The sequence below is a fragment of the Salmo salar genome, chromosome ssa22 (assembly GCF_905237065.1).
Source record: "Salmo salar chromosome ssa22, Ssal_v3.1, whole genome shotgun sequence".
In the NCBI taxonomy this organism is placed as follows: domain Eukaryota; kingdom Metazoa; phylum Chordata; class Actinopteri; order Salmoniformes; family Salmonidae; genus Salmo; species Salmo salar.
In genome coordinates, this window is record NC_059463.1 from 60,370,098 (window position 1) to 60,388,308 (window position 18,211).

Here is an 18,211-nt window from a genome sequence, read left to right on the forward strand (position 1 = left end):
GCAACTTCTTGCAAAAGCAAACAAGAGAGTTAGCTTGTTATTCTCAATAAATACCCGTCATGTAGCTATCACACTTATCTAATCAATGATAAACGAACTAGTTAACTGAACACAGCTAGCTCATCTATATTCTCAGATTTAAGAAAATGTGGATCTAATTTACCTGCCAGACTCCTGTGAAATCCACGTGGAATAAAGTCGTGTGTTCAAAAATAAACCTTTCGCGCTGTTTCTGTCTTCCGGAATAACTATCTGTGACGGATAAATGAACGGAGGTACATTACATCTCAGAAAATCATAACGTTTTGTCAACTCAACAAACATTAGTAATACCAAGATAGCGAAGTTAAATGATGTGATACTTGTGTGATAAGGATTTTTGTAGTTATTTTTTAGAAAGCCAACGTCCTCGACATTACAACCCGGAACCATCAAACCCCGGAACTAAAACACACGTGTTCACAAAAATGTAGCCGGAATCTTCTCGTGTACCACCGATCTGGGATGCGTGTGAATTTCCAACGCCGAGGTAAACACTTTTATGATTATATGTTCATTTCGGATCGATTAACACATTTAATCTGTTACTTTACACACTTGGATTTCTGCCGGAATGTGTTCAACTTGTCCAGTCAGAAAGGTATTTATGTCAACGCGGACTGTTTGTGGTGTTGATATAAAACGGATTAATGTTCACGGTAAAGGAAGTTTCTGAACTAAACGGCGTGGAGCAGATACCATGCTTTCTGGAATCTAACTCCAGATTACATCGTTATGCCCAAGGTCAATACTTCAACAACATATATATATTAAAATGCTCACCTTGTAACTAATTTGTCTTCTGTAGTTGCTTGTTAATCAAATACGACCTACCGACTGTTTCCTTGGTGAGATTCAATCGGTGGTTGTATTTGATTAATAAACGTTTGAGAAAGTATGGATTTCAGCAAAACAAAATAAAAAGGCACGCAGCTACAGAGGACAGACATATGTGGGAGTTTAGTCATTTTATATTTTACGTGTTGACCTTGAGCACATTAATGTAGTCGGATCTACAGTCCACAAAGTCTGGTCTCGGTTCCACGCCGTTTAGTTTTATGATGGACTAAACCAACTTTAAGATATTTGGGTTTAGTCCGCTTGAGTTGATGGTGCAATCGGTCCTGCACCCATCTTCAGCCATGCAGGACTATACTTAGTTAATCTAGCTGATAAGTTTTACCTTTTTGTTCTCTTTGTCAGATCTGACAACCTGAGGAATTGGTCACCATGAAACGTCTATATATCGGTGGCCTGAGCCACACCATCACTCAAAAGGATCTGAAAGACAGATTTGGTAAATTTGGTGATGTTCAGGATGTGGAACTTAGGACCAGGAGCGACGATGAAGGTATGTAGACAACATCTTTTAGGATCAGATCAGTGATTATCATATCCCTGTTTAGCCCAATTATTAAACCTTTTTCATTAATTAATGAAATTAGTCTAATGGAAATCTATAGCAACAACTTTGTAGTTATGCCACGACCCCGTGGCAGTACCTGTTTTAGCAGCATGTACCCCGCGGTGGAAGGTATCCATAATCGATAAGACTGTTCTGATGGAAAGGTAACTTTCATCTCCGATCGGTACCCAAGAAAGTAATATATCCAATTGTTTGATGCTACCACCGCCCTCCAAATCATACACGGCGCTCAGGCTTCGTTCTACTGCTGCATGTTGCCCAAATGCCAGGCTGATTAGCTAGACAAACAGGTGTGAAACATAGACAGGTGTACGCGATACGAGAGACACAACGTGGAATCCATGTTTGGTTTGGACTTAGAAATGGGGTGGTAGCAGCATCCAAATCATTTCATTTCATTCTTTATTGAGCTCTGCAATGCAAACTATGCCCTTTTTCATCAGAACCGTCTACCAATTACGGATTCCAATGCGGGAAAACGAGCTTCTGAAATGGGAATGTGGCTGAGTACCAATCTCACCCACTTCTATGTAATACCCTGAAACGGAACATTACTGTTTAAGTAACTGCACGCACTGTTATAACTGTATACGTGACGGCGAGCTTCGTAGGGCTAATTCAGCCGTGCTGACTTTGTTACGTGACGGCGAGCTTCGTAGGGCTAATTCCCCCGTGCTGACATTGTTACGTGACGGCGAGCTTCGTAGGGCTAATTCCCCCGTGCTGACATTGATACGTGACGGCGAGCTTCGTAGGGCTAATTCCCCCGTGCTGACTTTGTTACGTGACGGCGAGCTTCGTAGGGCTAATTCCCCCGTGCTGACTTTGTTACGTGACGGCGAGCTTCGTAGGGCTAATTCCCCGTGCTGACATTGATACGTGACGGCGAGCTTCGTAGGGCTAATTCCCCCGTGCTGACATTGATACGTGACGGCGAGCTTCGTAGGGCTAATTCCCCGTGCTGACATTGATACGTGACGGCGAGCTTCGTAGGGCTAATTCCCCGTGCTGACATTGATACGTGACGGCCGAGCTTCGTAGGGCTAATTCCCCCGTGCTGACATTGATACGTGACGGCGAGCTTCGTAGGGCGAGCTTCGTAGGGCTAATTCCCCCGTGCTGACATTGATACGTGACGGCGAGCTTCGTTGACGGCGAGCTCCGTAGGGCTAATTCCCCGTGCTGACATTGATACGTGACGGCGAGCTTCGTAGGGCTAATTCCCCGTGCTGACATTGATACGTGACGGCGAGCTTCGTAGGGCTAATTCCCCCGTGCTGACATTGATACGTAACGGCGAGCTTCGTAGGGCTAATTCCCCCGTGCTGACATTGATACGTGACGGCGAGCTTCGTAGGGCTAATTCCCCCGTGCTGACATTGATACGTGACGGCGAGCTTCGTAGGGCTAATTCCCCCGTGCTGACATTGATACGTGACGGCGAGCTTCGTAGGGCTAATTCCCCCGTGCTGACATTGATACGTGACGGCGAGCTTCGTAGGGCTAATTCCCCCGTGCTGACTTTGTTACGTGACGGCGAGCTTCGTAGGGCTAATTCCCCCGTGCTGACTTTGTTACGTGACGGCGAGCTTCGTAGGGCTAATTCCCCCGTGCTGACTTTGTTACGTGACGGCGAGCTTCGTAGGGCTAATTCCCCCGTGCTGACATTGATACGTGACGGCGAGCTTCGTAGGGCTAATTCCCCCGTGCTGACTTTGTTACGTAACGGCGAGCTTCGTAGGGCTAATTCCCCCGTGCTGACATTGATTGTATTTCCACAGCAGTTTTACTGTCATTTGTAATGATGTGTTGTCTGTTCTTCTTCCACAGGAGTTCCTTATAAAACCTTTGGATATATCAATTTAGAAATTACTGATGCTGATTTTAAGAAATGTAGGTGTCTTTTTATTAAGTGCTCCACTCAAACATAATATACACATTCTGATACGTCAGATAATTCTGTTTCTAACTGTCTTTGTGTCCCTGTTTGTGTCCCTGTTAGGTATGACTGTGTTGAACAAGTCCAAATGGAAAGGTGGAACGATACAAATTGAACAGGCCAGAGAAACCTTCTTACAGAAGTAAGGGTATTCCTATTTGTGTTTCACTACAAACGGCTGTAGGCCTTGGGTATCTTCTGAACAAGTGTCGTCGTGATGTATCTACATCAGAAGTTGCCAACCGGCCTTCTGGAGCGCTACTACGTGTGCAGGCTTTTGCTCCAGCCCTGTTCTATAACACTTCATTTCAGCGAATCAAAGTCCTGAAGGGGAACGAAGACAAGGGCTGTAGGACCAAAGTCCTACAGGAGGGTAGCTCCTCAAAGAGGAGGGTTGGCTAACCCTTGTGTACACCGCGTAATTGAATTGATGTGCGTGTTGTTGTTTTCTACTACTAGATTAGCTCAGGAGCGTCATGAAGCTGCAGAGAAGATCCAGTCACCAGGCGTCAACCACAAAGTCAAACTAGTGGAGTCTATGAAGGAGGCAGGAGTGGAGAACTTCCATATGAAGGCAGCCGTTCCTGGGACAGAGATACCTGGGCACAAGGTGTGTGTGTGTGTGTGTGGGGATATATTTGCTTGTATTTTATTATTGTACTAGACTGGTGCCAGATCTAATTGTACTGACTGTGACAACTCCTATGGTCATTGTCATGTGGTGCGACAATGGTTATACAACACAAAGCAAAGCAATCTGAGACCAAGTTATTATTGTACTGTACCAGAGAATAGTGAGAATACGTGCAGCACTGAATGGCTGTTCTGTGGTCTTTTTTTTTTTTAACATCCATGTTTTGTGTTATTTCAATATTACTGTTCTTTTTTCTAGGATTGGGTTGTGAGTAAATTTGGACGAGTCCTCCCAGTTCTTAATCTCAAGTGCCAAGGAAGGAACAAGATATCCTTTTCAAATTGGCCAAATTTCCCTTTTTATGGTTCCAATCTGGAGAGAGAAAAAAACCCGTAGTGAAAGTAGAAATCCTGTCTCGTTGCCTGGTCATCATTTAGTGATGGTGCTTGTTGTTATTTACAGATTCTTATCTTCTCTATAGTTGTCAATATAGTTCTAAACCGTGAGAATGCTATTCGTTGACTACAGCTCAGCGTTCAACACCATAGTGCCCTCAAAGCTCATCACTAAGCTAAGGATCCTGGGACTAAACACCTCCCTCTGCAACTGGATCCTGGACTTCCTGACGGGCCGCCCCCAGGTGGTGAGGGTAGGTAACAACACATCTGCCAAGCTTGATCCTCAACACTGGAGCTCCCCAGGGGTGCGTGCTCAGTCCCCTCCTGTACTCCCTGTTCACCTACGACTGCTTGGCAGCGCACGACTCCAACACCATTAAATTTGCCCTGAAGGTGTTAGGCCTGATCACAGACAACGATGAGACGGCCTACAGGGAGGAGGTCAGAGACCTGGCCGCGTGGTGCCAGGACAACAACCACTGCCTCAACGTGAGTGAGACAAAAGAGCTGATCGTAGACTATAGGAAATGGGGTCACTTTACCCCTACTACCTACATGTACATATTACCTCCACTAACCTGCACCCCCGCACATTGATTCAGTACCGATACCCCCTGTATATAGCCTCCACATTGATTCAGTACCGGTACCCCCTGTATATAACCTCCACATTGACTCTGTACCGATACCACCGTATATAGCCTCCACATTGACTCTGTACCGGTACCCCCTGTATATAGCCTCCACATTGACTCTGTACCGGTACCCCCTGTATATAGCCTCCACATTGACTCTGTACCGTAATACCCTGTATATAGCCTCCACATTGACTCTGTACCGGTACCCCCCCTGTATATAGCCTCCACATTGACTCTGTACCGGTACCCCCCCTGTATATAGCCTCCACATTGACTCTGTACCGGTACCCCCTGTATATAGCCTCCACATTGACTCTGTACCGGTACCCCCTGTATATAGCCTCCACATTGACTCTGTACCGGTACCCCCTGTATATAGCCTCCACATTGATTCAGTACCGGTACCCCCTGTATATAGCCTCCACATTGATTCAGTACCGGTACCCCCTGTATATAGTCTCCACATTGATTCAGTACCGGTACCCCCTGTATATAGTCTCCACATTGATTCAGTACCGGTACCCCCTGTATATAGTCTCCACATTGACTCTGTATCGGTACCCCCCCTGTATATAGCCTCCACATTGACTCTGTACCGGTACCCCCTGTATATAGCCTCCACATTGACTCTGTACCGTAATACCCTGTATATAGCCTCCACATTGACTCTGTACCGGTACCCCCCCTGTATATAGCCTCCACACTGACTCAGTACCGGTACCCCCTGTATATAGCCTCCACATTGACTCTGTACCGGTACCCCCTGTATATAACCTTGTTTTTTGTATAACTTCTTTTTTTTAGGAAGTATTTAAAAAAATATATAATTTCATCTGCGTGGTTGGTTAAGGTCTTGTAAGTAAGCATTTCACAGTAAGGTCTACCTACACCTGTTGTTTTCGGCGCATGTGACAAATTATTATATTTTTATTTGAATTGTCACAAAAACAGAATGTTAGTTCCCCTTGACTCCAGTATCACTTCATCAAGTATGATCCGTCGAAACACAGCCACAACATCAAGAAACTCGAGAGTTCATCATCTGAGGTTCCGGAACCGACGCCCGTGTCCCAACTAACGTGGCAAATATCAGGTGGCGACGACGACATCAGTAAGAAGAGAAGAGGAGAGTTCCCACCACAGAAAACACCAGCTGCTAAAAAGAAGAAAGACTGTCCGAACCTATTCGTTGCAAATGGACAGTCTAATAATGTGAAATCCTGTGGTACCTCTGAGAAAGGTTCAACAGGTCAGAAGTGTAACGGAGAAACCAGACTTCCAACTAAACCTAAACAGACACCGGCCTCTAAGAAACTCCAGACACACGCCTCTGTGTGTGTTTTTGACAGTGGCGATGACTCGGATGGTGACATTAGGATGTCGGCACGGCGGAGTGCACCGGCGAACGGCCCAGTATTAGATGAGGACGAAGACAACCTGGAGGTTGTAGGCGATAACTACATACCCAGAACATTCCTTACCCAGCGGAAGACTAAAGATGTCTGCCAGATTCCAAGGGGGTCTTCTAGGAAGAACGAGGAGGATTATGACTCGGCTGATACTGATGAGATCCTCAACTCCAGGAAAACATCCAGCGGTACCAAGCGGGAACAACTGCCTGAGGTCAGTAAAACACAGGAGAAAACTGAGGTGAAGAAGCAAACCAACAACCTGGAACCAGACAGAACTAAAGCAAAAAAGGCTAACAAAATCCTCCCTGAAAAGGCTGTAAAGAAAGTCTTCCCTATAATGAAAGTCCCTTCCCCAGAGAGTGATAGTGAGGATGAAGAGGGTGAAGAATCTAACTCTTCAAAAGCCAAAAGGACTTATAACGTCCTCCCTAAGAAAAAGGCTATTGAGAAATCCACAACCCCTTCACAATCTGATGATGATTCGGAAGAAGAGAGTGATTCTGACTCTTCAAAAGCCCGAAAGACCGTCAAGAAGGTTGTTTCTAAAAAGAAGACCCCTCCTTCAGAATTATCCTCTGACGATACATCTGAGGCTAGCGCCGATTCTGAATACGAAGCCCTGTTTTCTAACTGTCAGAGGTTAGAGTTTTCACTGGACGATCTGCAGCAGCTGGTTAGAGAATCTTTTTTAAAAGGCTTGGACCAGGACAGCGGCGACGACGACGACCCGGGATCTGATTCACAACAACCTGGACCAAATCGGGTGTCTGAGGTGCTAGGAATAGAACCCCAGGTTACTGCCTCTAAGGCTCCTGTACCGCTGGCTAAGACAGGAAATGGAAACACACCAGAGGAGATTCTGGCAGCCATCTTTGAAGAGGACAACAGCGACGAGGTGAGTGAGAAGAAGAAGAAGAAGAAGAAGGGGAAGAAGAAGACGAACCCGTCAACATCTCTTCCTGCTTTCCAGGGGACCAAGGCTCTCTTAGCCACATCGTCACAAAGTGCCAGACAACACAGTCTAAAAAGACAAGTTGAGGAGGACGGTAAAACGGCGACTTCCTCTAAGAAACAGAAACGTGACAGATTAGTGTCTAAACCCAGTGCCTCAGGTGATGATGCCAAGACTGTGGCAGAACCCTCAGAAACTAAAGGCATAGCTCGTCCTCCTAGCAGCTCGGATAGTGGAGAGACGACCGAGGCACCAGCCCTCAAACAGAAAACTACTTCTAAAGCCAAGGCAGAGAGAACTGTTGAGCCAACAGCCCTCAAACAGAAAACTACTTCTAAAGCCAAGGCAGAGAAGAAGTCTGTCCCAGAGGCTAGCTCTACATCCAGCAGCGGTTCCTCCAGTCTGGGGTCAGAGGAAGATGTACCGAACGCCTCTAGGAGTGTACCCGCTAAAAAGACTCAGAAGGCTGAGGTATGTGCTCTCTCTGTTCTCTCTCTGTGCTCTCTCTCTGTGCTCTCTCTCTGTGCTCTCTCTCTGTGCTCTCTCTCTGTGCTCTCTCTCTGTGCTCTCTCTCTCTCTCTCTCTCTCTCTCTCTCTCTCTCTCTCTCTCTCTCTCTCTCTCTCTCTCTCTCTCTCTCTCTCTCTCTCTCTCTCTCTCTCTCTCTCTCTCTCTCTCTCTCTCTCTCTCTCTCTCTCTCTCTCTCTCTCTCTGTTCTCTCTCTCCTTCTGTGCGTTTCTCTCTCTGTTCTTTTATTGCCTTGTATTTGTTTTTAATCTCTTACGTCAGTAGCCTAACCTACCTGGCTAAATAAATAAATGCACTTTAAATAAAGTGTTGATGTGAATGTTAATGATGTATTAATTGTTGCAGGTGTCTAAGAAGCCCCAGAGTGCTGGTGGGGTTATAGATGCTCAGCAGCAGGACAACCAGAAACGTCTAGCTGCTCAGGAGCAGAGGCAGAAGGAGGTTGAACTACAGAAGAAACTCATCCAGGAGGCTCTGGCTAAACTGGTAAGTCACTGGTAGCATGTCACACAAAGTAGCAACGCCACAGTACAGTACAAGGCTCTTCTCCTGGTCAGAGCCACCAGTAAGGAGTGGTATCGCTGCTTATGTTCTCTGTTATGTTGTTATCTGGGGGGGGGTATATATACCAGGGACATAGAGAGTTAACCCTTACCTTAACCCTTCAGAGCCCTATCCCAGACCTGAACCCTTCAGAGCCCTATCCCAGACCTGGACCCTTCAGAGCCCTATCCCAGACCTGAACCATTCAGAGCCCTATCCCAGACCTGAGCCCTATCCCAGACCTGAGCCCTATCCCAGACCTGAACCATTCAGAGCCCTATCCCACACCTGGACCCTTCAGAGCCCTATCCCAGACCTGAACCCTTCAGAGCCCTATCCCAGACCTGGACCCTTCAGAGCCCTATCCCAGACCTGAACCCTTCAGAGCCCTATCCCAGACCTGAGCCCTTCAGAGCCCTATCCCAGACCTGGACCATTCAGAGCCCTATCCCAGACCTGAGCCCTATCCCAGACCTGGACCATTCAGAGCCCTATCCCAGACCTGAACCATTCAGAGCCCTATCCCAGACCTGAACCATTCAGAGCCCTATCCCAGACCTGAACCCTTCAGAGCCCTATCCCAGACCTGAACCCTTCAGAGCCCTATCCCAGACCTGAACCCTTCAGACCCCTATCCCAGACCTGAACCCTTCAGAGCCCTATCCCAGACCTGAACCATTCAGAGCCCTATCCCAGACCTGAACCATTCAGAGCCCTATCCCAGACCTGAACCATTCAGAGCCCTATCCCAGACCTGAACCATTCAGAGCCCTATCCCAGACCTGAACCCTTCAGAGCCCTATCCCAGACCTGAACCCTTCAGAGCCCTATCCCAGACCTGAACCCTTCAGAGCCCTATCCCAGACCTGAACCCTTCAGAGCCCTATCCCAGACCTGAACCCTTCAGAGCCCTATCCCAGACCTGAACCCTTCAGAGCCCTATCCCAGACCTGGACCCTTCAGAGCCCTATCCCACACCTGAACCCTTCAGAGCCCTATCCCACACCTGGACCCTTCAGAGCCCTATCCCAGACCTGAACCATTCAGAGCCCTATCCCAGACCTGGACCCTTCAGAGCCCTATCCCAGACCTGAACCATTCAGAGCCCTATCCCACACCTGGACCCTTCAGAGCCCTATCCCAGACCTGAACCATTCAGAGCCCTATCCCAGACCTGGACCCTTCAGAGCCCTATCCCAGACCTGGACCCTTCAGAGCCCTATCCCAGACCTGAACCCTTCAGAGCCCTATCCCAGACCTGAACCCTTCAGAGCCCTATCCCACACCTGGACCCTTCAGAGCCCTATCCCAGACCTGAACCCTTCAGAGCCCTATCCCAGACCTGGACCCTTCAGAGCCCTATCCCACACCTGGACCCTTCAGAGCCCTATCCCACACCTGAACCCTTCAGAGCCCTATCCCACACCTGGACCCTTCAGAGCCCTATCCCACACCTGGACCCTTCAGAGCCCTATCCCACACCTGGACCCTTCAGAGCCCTATCCCACACCTGGACCCTTCAGAGCCCTATCCCACACCTGGACCCTTCAGAGCCCTATCCCAGACCTGGACCCTTCAGAGCCCTATCCCAGACCTGGACCCTTCAGAGCCCTATCCCACACCTGGACCCTTCAGAGCCCTATCCCACACCTGGACCCTTCAGAGCCCTATCCCACACCTGGACCCTTCAGAGCCCTATCCCACACCTGGACCCTTCAGAGCCCTATCCCACACCTGGACCCTTCAGAGCCCTATCCCAGACCTGGACCCTTCAGAGCCCTATCCCAGACCTGAACCCTTCAGAGCCCTATCCCAGACCTGAACCATTCAGAGCCCTATCCCAGACCTGGACCATTCAGAGCCCTATCCCAGACCTGGACCATTCAGAGCCCTATCCCACACCTGAACCCTTCAGAGCCCTATCCCACACCTGAACCCTTCAGAGCCCTATCCCAGACCTGAACCCTTCAGAGCCCTATCCCAGACCTGAACCCTTCAGAGCCCTATCCCAGACCTGAACCCTTCAGAGCCCTATCCCAGACCTGAACCCTTCAGAGCCCTATCCCAGACCTGAACCCTTCAGAGCCCTATCCCAGACCTGAACCCTTCAGAGCCCTATCCCAGACCTGGACCCTTCAGAGCCCTATCCCAGACCTGGACCCTTCAGAGCCCTATCCCAGACCTGGACCCTTCAGAGCCCTATCCCAGACCTGGACCCTTCAGAGCCCTATCCCAGACCTGAACCATTCAGAGCCCTATCCCAGACCTGAACCATTCAGAGCCCTATCCCAGACCTGGACCCTTCAGAGCCCTATCCCAGACCTGGACCCTTCAGAGCCCTATCCCAGACCTGGACCCTTCAGAGCCCTATCCCACACCTGGACCCTTCAGAGCCCTATCCCACACCTGGACCATTCAGAGCCCTATCCCAGACCTGAACCCTTCAGAGCCCTATCCCAGACCTGAACCCTTCAGAGCCCTATCCCAGACCTGGACCCTTCAGAGCCCTATCCCAGACCTGGACCCTTCAGAGCCCTATCCCAGACCTGGACCCTTCAGAGCCCTATCCCAGACCTGAACCCTTCAGAGCCCTATCCCAGACCTGAGCCCTATCCCAGACCTGAGCCCTATCCCAGACCTGGACCCTTACCTTCTAAATTTTACGTTTGGCGAATGCGGGTGAACGTCTAATCCTGCATTGAGACTGTGAGAGCCTGTTGAATATTACACCAACTCAGCAAGTCTAATGTGGGATATTTATAATTGACACATTGTTTTATTTGTTAATGTCTTGATTGTTGGTTCTTAACTCTACTACATAGCAATGTAAATACTTCAACAAAATAAGAAAATGATTTTGTCAGAATATCCTCACCCATTTCATGGTGTTTTGGTCAGGATTCAGCTGCTAATGGGAAACACCACATCAAGTTCAGCTCTGATGAGGAAGATGAGGAAGAACAGACTTCCCCTATACCTCCCAACCCTAAGAAGACACTGTTCCAGGACAGCCAGTCGGATGAGGAAGACTCTAGCGATGAAGTATCACCAGCTAGAGGAAAACCGGGCCTTAAAGACAAGGTAATTTGGTTTTGGCCTTGTTACAACCATAAACTGTATGAAAGTCATTGGACCGCGGAGAAATAATACGCGGTAACCTGAGCTTTGAATGGATTACTCTTACGACCGTGTGAAGAAATGTTTTTAGCGAAAGGTTACATCTTATTCACCATACTAAACACATGATTGGTAGCATGGTCTGGTAATCTGAGATCAGCCTGTATGGTTGTTTCACATGTACATTTAGCTGTTACCTGTTCCAGGCATCTGAGAAGCTGGCGGGCGGCAACCTGTTTGACGATGATGATGATGAGGAGGAGAAGAAGAGGGATGGGGACAGGTTCCAGATTAAACCTCAGTTTGAAGGAAAAGCTGGAGCGAAGGTGAGCTGGTATTACACAACAGTTGACTCGCTGACTATTGACATTAGACACGATTCAGGCTGTTGACATTAGACACGTTTCAGGCTGTTGACATTAGACACGTTTCAGGCTGTTGACATTAGGCTGACATTAGACTGACATTAGACTGACATTAGACACGTTTCAGGCTGTTGACATTAGTCGGTGCCTACGTCTGAAATGACACCCTGTTCTCTAAGTTGTATTGTATCAAAGTGTCTGCTAAATGACACCCTGTTCTCTAAGTTGTATTGTATCAAAGTGTCTGCTAAATGACACCCTGTTCTCTAAGTTGTATTGTATCAAAGTGTCTGCTAAATGACACCCTGTTCTCTAAGTTGTATTGTATCAAAGTGTCTGCTAAATGACACCCTGTTCTCTAAGTTGTATTGTATCAAAGTGTCTGCTAAATGACACCCTGTTCTCTAAGTTGTATTGTATCAAAGTGTCTGCTAAATGACACCCTGTTCTCTAAGTTGTATTGTATCAAAGTGTCTGCTAAATGACACCCTGTTCTCATTGTTGTTACGTCGGCTATTTACGTTTTTTGTCATTTACCAGATGCTCTTATCCAGAGAGATTTACATTATTTTTACTTGTTGTATTTTTGGGGGAGGGACCGTCTGGCTAACTGTTGACGTTCTACTGTTGACGTTCTACTGTTGACGTTCTACTGTTGACGTTCTACTGTTGACGTTCTACTGTTGACGTTCTACTGTTGACGTTCTACTGTTGACGTTCTACTGTTGACGTTCTCTACTGTTGACGTTCTCTACTGTTGACGTTCTCTACTGTTGACGTTCTCTACTGTTGACGTTCTCTACTGTTGACGTTCTACTGTTGACGTTCTCTACTGTTGACGTTCTCTACTGTTGACGTTCTCTACTGTTGACGTTCTCTACTGTTGACGTTCTACTGTTGACGTTCTACTGTTGACGTTCTACTGTTGACCTTCTACTGTTGACGTTCTACTGTTGACGTTCTCTACTGTTGACGTTCTCTACTGTTGACGTTCTCTACTGTTGACGTTCTTACTGTTGACGTTCTTACTGTTGACGTTCTTACTGTTGACGTTCTCTACTGTTGACATTCTACTGTTGCCAAAGAAGAAAAAAGTACAACTGTAAGTCTCTCTGGATAAGAGCGTCTGATCTGTTAAGAAAATGTAAATAGCCGACGTAACAACGAAGAGAATATGGTAATTTAGAATCTTCCAGAACTGTTAGCAAACAGCATATATATATATATATTTATTATTTACTACCTAATTATCTTTCCTTACAAACTGTTTTATTCTAAATGTTTGTAGCTCATGCAACTGCAGTCGAGGTTTGGAACAGATGAGCGTTTCCAGATGGACCACAGGTTTATTGACAGTGATGAAGATGAAGATGAACCAGGTGAGGCAGATCGACTGTCCTATTGGAGCGTTTTCTCTCTCTGTCTGTCTGTCTGTCTCTCTCTCTGTCTCTCTGTCTCTCTGTCTCTCTGTCTCTCTGTCTCTCTGTCTCTGGTTTTATGGTTTTGATTTGTTTACTCATTTTATTTCCTTGACAGAGGAAGAGTTGTCTCAGCCGGAGAGAGAGTGTGAGCTGGAAGAGGAGAAGAAGAAAAGTCTAGACATCTTAAATAATCTCCTCAACATCAACGTACGACCCTCTGACCCTAATAAACCTACAGCCAAGGGCAAGACGTTCAGGTCAGTCAGAACTCACTGGAGTTCATGTCACTATCTTAGAACGGTGTCTGAAATGGTACCCTGTTCCCTATGTAGGGTTCTAGTGCACTATGGGGCCCCTGGTCAACAGTAGGGCACTATATAGGGAATAGAATGCCATTTCAGACACAGGTTGCATAACACTCTAACCTCGACACCCTGAGGCGTGTCTGCCAGTCTAATGTTGTCAGATTACTGTATGAGGGCATGATGGCTCTGATACAAGTCAAATATTCTTGTTCCTCATTTCTGATATTTTGTTTTTTCACAGCATGTTTAATGTTGTGATGCTTTTTTCTGTTGTTGCAGAGATATCTCAGCGTTGCAGTATGACCCGACCAAAGAGGAGCACGCTGCTTTTGAAACCAAGAATGTCGAGCCCAAGAAAGACAGGTATCTGCTTCATAAGAACAAAAAAAAGCCCGTTGTCATAGTAACAAAAGGAAAAATCAGGAAATCTAATTTGATTTGTAGTTCTGGACCAGCTCTTATGCATTTTCTTTTCAAATTAAGTCAAACGTTTTCATGACAAAAGTTCCCTATATGTACAAACAAGGATTCCTTGAACAAATTAGCCCCGCCTTCTACACGCAAAACAAAGTAGCCCCGCCTTCTACACGCAAAGCAAAGTAGCCCCGCCTTCTACACGCAAAGCAAAGTAGCCCCGCCTTCTACACGCAAAGCAAAGTAGCCCCGCCTTCTACACGTAAAGTAATGATGGATGAAAAGAACACTGTTTCTCCTCTGTCTGTACAGTAGGGAAAGTCACTGTTATTATCACAGTCTGCCTTTTAACGTCATCCTTCTACAACCTAAATCATGTAGGGTACAGGGGGCCTCCTGAGTGGCGCAGCGGTCTAAGACACTGCATCGCAGTGCTAGAGGCGTCACTACAGACCCGGGTTCGATCCCAGTCTGTGTCGCAGCCGGCCGCGACTTGGAGACCCATGAGGTGGCGCACAATTGGCCCAGCGTCGTCCAGGTTAGGGGAGGGTTTGGCCGGCCGGCCGGGATGTCCTTGTCCCATCGCGCAGTAGCGACTCCTGTGGCGGGCCGGGCGCAGTGCACGCTAACGCGGTAGCCAGGTGTACGGAGTTTCCTCCGACACATTGGTGCAGCTGGCTTCCGGGGTTAAGCGAAGCAGTGCGTCAAGAAGCAGCGCGGCTTGGTTGGGGTCGTGTTTCAGAGGACGCACGGCTCTCGACCTTTGTCTCTCTCTCTCTCTCTCTCTCTCTCTCTCTCGAGTCCGTACGGTAGTTGCAGTGATGAGACAAGACTGTAACTACCAATTTTAGATATCATAAAAACAAAGAGTAGGTGCAGCGTTGAGGTGAGGTACATGTTTTACTAAGTTGTTCTTGTCCCATGTGTTAATAACAGTAAACTGGCTAGGAAGAAGAAGCGGGAGGAGGCTGAGAAGCTGCCCGAGGTCTCAAGGGCCATGTATTACGACGTCTCCATGGATCTGAAGGAGGTGTTTGGAACCTCCAAGGAGGAGCAAACGGAGGAGGAGGAGGAGAAGAATGTGGCCTGGGATAAAGAAGAGGAAGAGACCAGTCAGGCGACGGCAGTTGATCCAGTAATGGTGTCATCTCACCTGTCAACCAATGAGGGAGAGGCATCGTCAGGCTTCAAGTTCTCATTCTTTGGGGGTGACACGGCAGCCGAAACAAACACTGAAAAAGGTAATGGACTGTACTTGCGTTGTCTGTTTTTACGTTTTCTTTTAATGCAACCAGCTGTCTTTGCTCTTAACGGTCAAGTCTTGGCGTTCTGTAAACGGTATCTTACCGGTCAAGTCTTGGCGTTCTGTAAACGGTATCTTACCGGTCAAGTCTTGGCGTTCTGTAAACGGTATCTTACCGGTCAAGTCTTGGCGTTCTGTAAACGGTATCTTACCGGTCAAGTCTTGGCGTTCTGTAAACGGTATCTTACCGGTCAAGTCTTGGCGTTCTGTAAACGGTATCTTACCGGTCAAGTCTTGGCGTTCTGTAAACGGCATCTTGCCGGTCAAGTCTTGGCGTTCTGTAAACGGCATCTTGCCGGTCAAGTCTTGGCGTTCTGTAAACGGCATCTTGCCGGTCAAGTCTTGGCGTTCTGTAAACGGCATCTTACCGGTCAAGTCTTGGTGTTCTGTAAACGGCATCTTACCGGTCAAGTCTTGGCGTTCTGTAAACGGTATCTTACCGGTCAAGTCTTGGCGTTCTGTAAACGGCATCTTACCGGTCAAGTCTTGGCGTTCTGTAAACGGCATCTTCCTCTGTTCAAACTCACTACACAGGACAAGTAGTTTTTATGACCATGTGACCATTACTGGTTTTCTACTGGTCTGACCCCCCCTGGGTTTTCGTCTGGTCTGAACCCCCCCCCCTGGGTTTTCGTCTTGTCTGAACCCCCCCCCCGGGTTTTCCTCTGGTCTGATTCCCCCCCCCCCTGGGTTTTCGTCTGGTCTGACCCCCATAGCCCCACACCTGCCAGTTGTCAGTACACACAGCAGCGGCGTGATCTTTGACGTCAAGTTTAGTGTCTATATCTGTCTGGTTGTCCCTCTCCAGAGGAGTACCATATCGAGACGCTCAAGGGGGCCAAGGTGTCATGGCAGGTGGACCCTCGTTTCCAGGACAGCAGTGATGAAGAGGAGCAGGAGGAGGAAGAGGAGGAACAGATTGACACCACTACACCCACAGAGTAATAATACCTTATAGCCACTTGTCTTTTTATTAACTACTTACAGCTTCAGAGTAACATCAATCAATCATCAAGTAATACGTCCCTGTTTGCCTGTATCGATACAGTTGGGGCCCTGTTTGCCTGTATCGATACAGTTGGGGCCCTGTTTGCCTGTATCGATACAGTTGGGGCCCTGTTTGCCTGTATCGATACAGTTACAAGGTAAATACATCATGGTCATTGATAGAAAATAATATTGTTATTTAGTCAACCTGGGACGTTCTGGATATTGATTATGATGATATTAGATGGGTTGCTTTGACAGTGCTGTCAGTCTATTGATTTTGTTAACTGTTTGTTTCTGTTGATTAGAGAGCCGCTGGCGTCAAAGAAAGCTTTCTTCTTTTTCCAGCTCGACGATAAACGGTTAAAAGGTAACGTTAGGCCTTTTTCAACAGCCACAACACACTTTGCTAAGGGAACTTTGTTTTACATTTTCAACATAAAAAAAAATAAATAATGTTTTTAAAGTATAAAACATATAAACACATTATCAACATGACACACCTTTTTGTTTTGTCCAATCAGAGGGGCCTAAAGCGTTCTGCAGGTCATCCAAGCTGGAGGACCAAAGAGAGGAGTGGGAGGAGAAGAGGACAGGGCTCAAAGAGGTCAGGCCCTGTCTGTCTGTCTGTCTGTCTGTCTGTCTGTCTGTCTGTCTGTCTGTCTGTCTGTCTGTCTGTCTGTCTGTCTGACACTTTAATGGACTTAACTATTCTACACTTGCTTTTAGATAATGATTGCTTATAGTAGTCTGTCAAATTACATGAAATAAGATTTTCACTATAACTAAAATGATTCCTTTGTAAAATGATTGTCAGTAAAGCAAAAAAAGTAGTTATGTATGTATATGTTTTTCTGCTGGTTTTTTTTTCCCCTCCAGGAGTACCGTAAGAAACACAAGGACGCGAGAAGGAAGCTGAAAACCTCCCAAAGAAACTGACACACAAGAATCCACAAGACATTGAGAGGACATTTTGTTTGACGCCGTCTTACCCGACTGAGATATGCCTAACAACCATGGTAGTCAAGACTTCTCTTCAGACCATTTCAAATAATGTTTTGACTTTAGAGATGTTACTTTTTTATTAATGTTAAATTCTAAGCTCCAACTGCAATCCTGTTACCAGCAAAGTTTGTTTATCAAAAAGAAACATGGCCGTTTACCAATAAAACCTCCTTCATTTTCAACCACCAGGGGACAGGACTGTGTTGTTTTTAACTCAGACGGGGTTGTTGACTTCCTTGAGGTGGTGAGGGAGACTGAAGTTGTCCCTAGATGTTGGTCTCGGGTCATTTTTTTTTGTTGCATTTTCCCCCACTCTAATTGTTAACGTTAGGATTGGGGAAGGGGAAGCTGATCTGTACCTAGGGGAAACTTCACTCCCTGGAGTGAGGGTGACTGCTGTCCACATCTAGATCCAACTCCATTTAAAACACATAATGATGTGAATCTGATCTGTACTACAGAATTGCATGGTTGTAATTTGATATATGTCTCTTTTCTATGGAGAATTAAAAACCCAGAATATCTTTCAATTGTGAGTTTTTATTTTTTTATTTAAGCCATTTGGATCACTGGGTGGAGAAAGGACTTTGTTATTTTGAGATTTTCCACGAACAATTTTAGTGGGTAGTGTGTTTTCTCAATTATCTTTACTAATAAGTGAACAGTGACTACAGAGTACAGCCCTTAATGTTTTGGACACTCAGTGTATATATCAATTACACCTTTATTGGAGTCTCAATGGCTATATCTAAGTTACACCTTTATTGGCGTCTCAATGGCTATATCT

General features: G+C 46.8%; 2 protein-coding genes across 4 annotated transcripts in view; one reads left to right on the forward strand and one right to left on the reverse strand.

Moving 5' to 3' along the window:
* Window positions 1-465, reverse strand: part of cenpp (centromere protein P) — a 185,194-nt gene extending 184,729 nt beyond the window's left edge. The window contains exon 1 of the mRNA XM_014168394.2: window positions 164-465. Coding sequence (XP_014023869.2) covers window positions 164-432 — 269 coding nt within the window. The 5' untranslated portion in view covers window positions 433-465. The remainder of the gene's footprint in view (window positions 1-163) is intronic.
* Window positions 412-17,954, forward strand: nol8 (nucleolar protein 8). 3 transcript variants are annotated; one of them, XM_014168384.2, is made up of 19 exons: window positions 412-529; window positions 1,243-1,390; window positions 3,296-3,358; window positions 3,468-3,546; window positions 3,864-4,014; window positions 4,297-4,365; window positions 6,056-7,726; window positions 7,784-7,909; window positions 8,310-8,450; window positions 11,406-11,588; window positions 11,831-11,950; window positions 13,278-13,368; window positions 13,526-13,667; window positions 13,995-14,078; window positions 15,066-15,370; window positions 16,241-16,373; window positions 16,728-16,789; window positions 16,944-17,026; window positions 17,299-17,954. In XM_014168384.2, exons 2-19 carry the CDS (start codon window positions 1,270-1,272, stop codon window positions 17,356-17,358), a joined length of 3,684 nt encoding a protein of 1,227 aa, XP_014023859.2. In that variant the 5' UTR covers window positions 412-529; window positions 1,243-1,269; the 3' UTR covers window positions 17,359-17,954. The 3 variants fall into 3 exon arrangements, with proteins under 3 accessions (XP_014023859.2, XP_014023857.2, XP_014023858.2); XM_014168382.2 differs by having other exon boundaries at window positions 6,056-7,909; XM_014168383.2 differs by having other exon boundaries at window positions 510-640; window positions 6,056-7,909.
* Window positions 17,955-18,211: the final 257 nt, after the last annotated feature.

What these genes read in the sequence shown, in the direction of transcription:
- nol8 (XM_014168382.2), top strand. Translation starts at nt 1,270, where the DNA reads ATGAAACGTCTATATATCGGTGGCCTGAGCCACACCATCACTCAAAAG. An exon ending in AGAGAAACCTTCTTACAGAA is followed by an intron (nt 3,547 to 3,863) that starts GTAAGGGTATTC and finishes TTCTACTACTAG; the next exon opens with ATTAGCTCAGGAGCGTCATG. An exon ending in CGACGATAAACGGTTAAAAG is followed by an intron (nt 16,790 to 16,943) that starts GTAACGTTAGGC and finishes TTGTCCAATCAG; the next exon opens with AGGGGCCTAAAGCGTTCTGC.